The following is a 4,209-nucleotide window of genomic DNA, read 5'->3' on the forward strand; positions in this document are numbered from 1 at the left end:
TTTCTATCCAGAAATAGTTAATTCTCTCCAGCTTTAGTAAGTTTTCCTTTGTATTATATTATGGATGATTTTAAAATATGAGCTTTGCTCATAAATCACTATAGTTGATTTTTGTCTACAAATCCTAGTCAGCTTCTCCCTACTGCCTCAGTGAGTATGCTATACTCAGAAAATTACTCAGAAAATTAATCAAATTACCTATTTTTATGTTTGACAATTATTATGAAGTAAAAGAAAAGTTAAACAGGAATTAAATGTGGCCCTCCCTTGTGGCTCAGGGTTAAAGCACTGCACTAAAAAGCTAAAGCCTCTTCCGCGTGAATTCGATCCCTGCCTGCCCCGGAGGTGACCACATGGCGTGGCAGACCTCTCCTGACCCGCCCACTGCTCCCCTCAGTCCCGTTCTGTCTCTGGTGAATCCTCTCATCCTCCGCATCTCTGGCTTGTACCCCAGTTCTGTATGAATAAATAAATCTTTAAATATATATATATTTTTTAAAAAAAGCATGAATTAAATGCACTGTTCCTATTTTGGGTAGGTTCTGGATATGCAGTGTTATGTGGATTATATGGAAATAGCCAGTCAAATAAAGAAATTATTCAGGTTCTACCTCTTCTTTTCCACCTTCTTTGTAAATCAGGGAAGTAGGACTTGATGTAGAATATGGTCTTCTTGCAATCTTAACATCTATTCATTCTTTCTCTACAACATGAAATAAAATGTTCCCTCACTTTATATGGGAATAATTTATTTACCCTTGTTTATTCAGTATTCAAAAATCAAAAAGTTATCTTCCTTGTAAAATCTAAGGTAGTCTCTAAAACTCTTTCCCCACTCATAAACCTAGGTGTTGGAACTGAAAAGAATTTATATCAAGATAAACTCCATCATTTTACAGAAAGGAAAGCAATGATTCCCCTGATTTCTTACATATACAGATTCTCAGAAAACAAAGAAAAGGAACAAAGTTTTGAATTAAAAAAAAAAATTTGCTAAGTATAATAAGCACTTATTAAGTATAACAGTATTGACAAGGAATATGAGAATGTGGCTGAGAAATATGGCAGTGTAATATTAATTCACTGACACTCAAAGATGTTTATGATACTGTCAGGTGGAGTAGAATGTTTTCATGCTTATAAGTTAAATTAGTTCTGCACTTCTACAGATACACATACACAGTGTGTGTATGTGACGATGTCTATTTGCACAGGAAAAATCTTGAATTATATATTTATGAGCTATCACATAATCAAGAAAAAATAATTAAGAGAGCCTTTCTCTGGTGAGGAATTGTAATTATGTATTTTCTTGGCTGTATTTTCTACCTTTAAGTGGTTATTTACTATTTATGTGATTATTTTTAAAGGAAAAAAGTAAGCGTATGGACAGAGGTGGCCCAAGAATTCCAGATCATGCAAGAAAGTCAGAACTTTAGAGCATAGAAAGAATGGTGACAGTGTGCTGATTGAAACATATCATGAATTTTTTTGTTTTGTTTTGTACAGTCATGCTTATGCTGCTGGTGCAAGTCATTTGAAGAAAAACAGTCCTTAGAGGAAAAGCAGTCATGCTTAAAGTTCAAAGCTAATGACCACGGATATGACAACTTCCGTTCCAGTAATAAATACAGCTCATCTTGAAAGAAGGAATATTCACTTAATTTCATTTTATTTTGGACAGAAATCATTAAAACAGTGAGGCCTTTGCCAAAACAAAACAACTGTGTATTTGCACAAAACAATGCAAGAGTGATTATTTTCTTAACACTTGTAGTTACGCATGACTTTTTATGAGCTGTTTACAGCATGAAAAGCAGTGAGAATTAAGAAAGCTTCATTGTGAAAGCACTTAATTTTCTACAGTCAGTACTTCCGTGTAGCTCTTACTAACTTGTAGTATATTCATACACCGCTTATGTTTAAAATGAGCTCATTCAGTATTCTTATGAAAGAGGTCTATTTTGTTGAATGTGAATCTTATACAAAGGAAAAATGTGTCACTGTGAAAAAATTTTAAAATGAAGTTGAAGTTGCTCAGTTGAGATCCTTCAAAGGAGTTTTTAATTAATAATGTCAGACCACTAGATGGACTATATGATTGGATAGAAAATGTGAAAAGAGTTAGCTGGTGTATTTTTTTTTTTTTGACCATCAAAACATTTAAATGATTAGAAGAGAGTATCAGAACAAAAGATCAAGGTTTTTGAAAGTCCCATAACTTGTTACATTCAGATAAGATCCAAAGGAGAGAGGTGTGGAATGTTAGCCCAAAACACTGTTTTAAATCTCCTTTCATCAACTCTGCAAAGAAAATACTACCTACAACTTTTTCAGGATTATGAATACATTCTTCTGTGGTCATTTGAATATTATTTGTGTAGTGTGGTCATCTGTAAACCCTTAGCTACCGTGCATTACATGTAGGTGATTGATGAAGGGCAGCCCCCGCTGCTGATACCTTTAGGAGGGAGAGATGCCAGTGGCCCTGTAGTGGCGAGAGTGGCAGTTGCCCCTTCGCAGTAGCCGCACGACAGAGAAACCGAGCCCTCTCACCCACACTCGTTGAAGTGGTCGCTGGCGGTATGTGTAACATGATAGTGCAAATACTATTTTCTAAGCTCACACAAGTGAGTCAATGTAACAGTTACTTGTAAAGCTTATTACTAATTGTCAGACTACTTTTGTAAATAACTAACAGGAAAAAAGTCCTTGACCTGGTGTTTTTCTGTTCCAGGTACAACAGCTTTCTTAAGCTGGTAAGAACCTTTAACTGTGTGCATTCTTGCCTACTTCTTTTACCCCTGTGCAGAAGGCCTTAGGTTGGACTGGAATGAGATGTGTGTGAAAATATGTACAAGAAAATGGAGGAGAAAGGAAATGAGGTGGGGTGAGAGGAAACCCAGGGGGACAGTTTCCCATTCTTAGCTTGATGTTCATCACTGCTCACATCAGTGCGAAAGGTCCTGAGTCCGTTCCAGCAAAGCTCAGTGCATTGTTCTCAGAGTGACTCCAGGAACAGATGGAGCCCCAGAGCTTTAACTCTTCTTAAAATATAACGGAGTCCCTACTCTAGTTTCTGTTAGTAACCCAGGGCCATGTATTGGAAATAACCTAGCAGTGTTGTTTTCTGCCAGCATGGACTGGGAAGACGCAGTGAGCCAAACCCGACAATGGTCAAAAAAGAAGGATGAGAATGAGTTCACATGCCACATGGATTCTATTTACAAATCACTTGGTCCTGTTTATTAACTTCCTCCCTAATCACTATTTCAGATGTCTGTCGTCACAAAGGACTTTCAAGCTGTGGATTTTAAATTAAATTTGGGTCATTAATATTTTCCCACTTTGTAATATGTGTTTTGCCTCTATTTTTAAGTTTCAACTCATTTTCAATACCATCTACTGAGTTTTGTTTTTCTTCCTCATTTACCTCTTAATATCTTCCTTCCTGCATGTCAGAATATTGATCTGTCTTCATCTTGCCAGATTTTGTTAACAGTGCACAGAGTCTAAACATACACTAGTTATAATGAAATCATGTTTGGTCGCTTTCCAAAAAAAGGTTTGATTCAAAATTTGAAGGTTGGTAAGAAAGAAACATGGTTTCTTAGCATACTTAAAACCAAGACAGGGAAAGGTGCTTCTGTTTAAAACATTTCCTAATATCAAAAACTGTATAAGATAGCAATTGAAAACAGTAATGTTAACACAGATAATAAAGCTTAAAAGATTTCTAAGCAATGTTTACCTGTTTTCTCCTTTATACACAGCTAATATGGGTATATGTTCAAACAACTTTAAGTATATGACAGCTTACATTCGACCCACAAAAGTTTATAACAAAACATGGGCATGCTGTAGTTAACTTTATAAAACTATAATATAACCATGTAAAATAACTATATATTTTGTTTTTCTGTGGCCACTTGAAGTGGCAACTGCTGTAGTTGCTGATTCCTTATATAAGCAAAATCAATAAAAACATTAAATTGTTTTAAAAAAGAAGCCAGCTTATTTTTTACTGTGCAAGCAATAATTCATAAAATATTAATTGGTCAAGTGTTTAAAGGAATAAAAGTGTTACTAGTAGATATGGTTTATATTAAGCATGCATTTAATCAAGGAAACATGAAAGCTATTAAATTAAAATGTCAAGTTTCTGATCTCTAGGTTGCTCTTCTATGTTTCATTGTTGTAAGGAACCAG

At 35.2% G+C, this 4,209-nt stretch overlaps 1 protein-coding gene across 1 annotated transcript in view; it reads left to right on the forward strand.

Moving 5' to 3' along the window:
• EDNRB (endothelin receptor type B) overlaps positions 1-4,008 on the forward strand; it is a 21,849-nt gene extending 17,841 nt beyond the window's left edge. The window contains exon 8 of the mRNA XM_004680085.2: positions 1,510-4,008. Coding sequence (XP_004680142.1) covers positions 1,510-1,644 — 135 coding nt within the window. The 3' untranslated portion in view covers positions 1,645-4,008. The remainder of the gene's footprint in view (positions 1-1,509) is intronic.
• The last annotated feature ends 201 nt before the right edge of the window (positions 4,009-4,209 follow it).

The sequence above is a fragment of the Condylura cristata genome, unplaced genomic scaffold (genome assembly GCF_000260355.1).
Source record: "Condylura cristata isolate star-nosed mole 26May11 unplaced genomic scaffold, ConCri1.0 scaffold00010, whole genome shotgun sequence".
Lineage (NCBI taxonomy): Eukaryota > Metazoa > Chordata > Mammalia > Eulipotyphla > Talpidae > Condylura > Condylura cristata.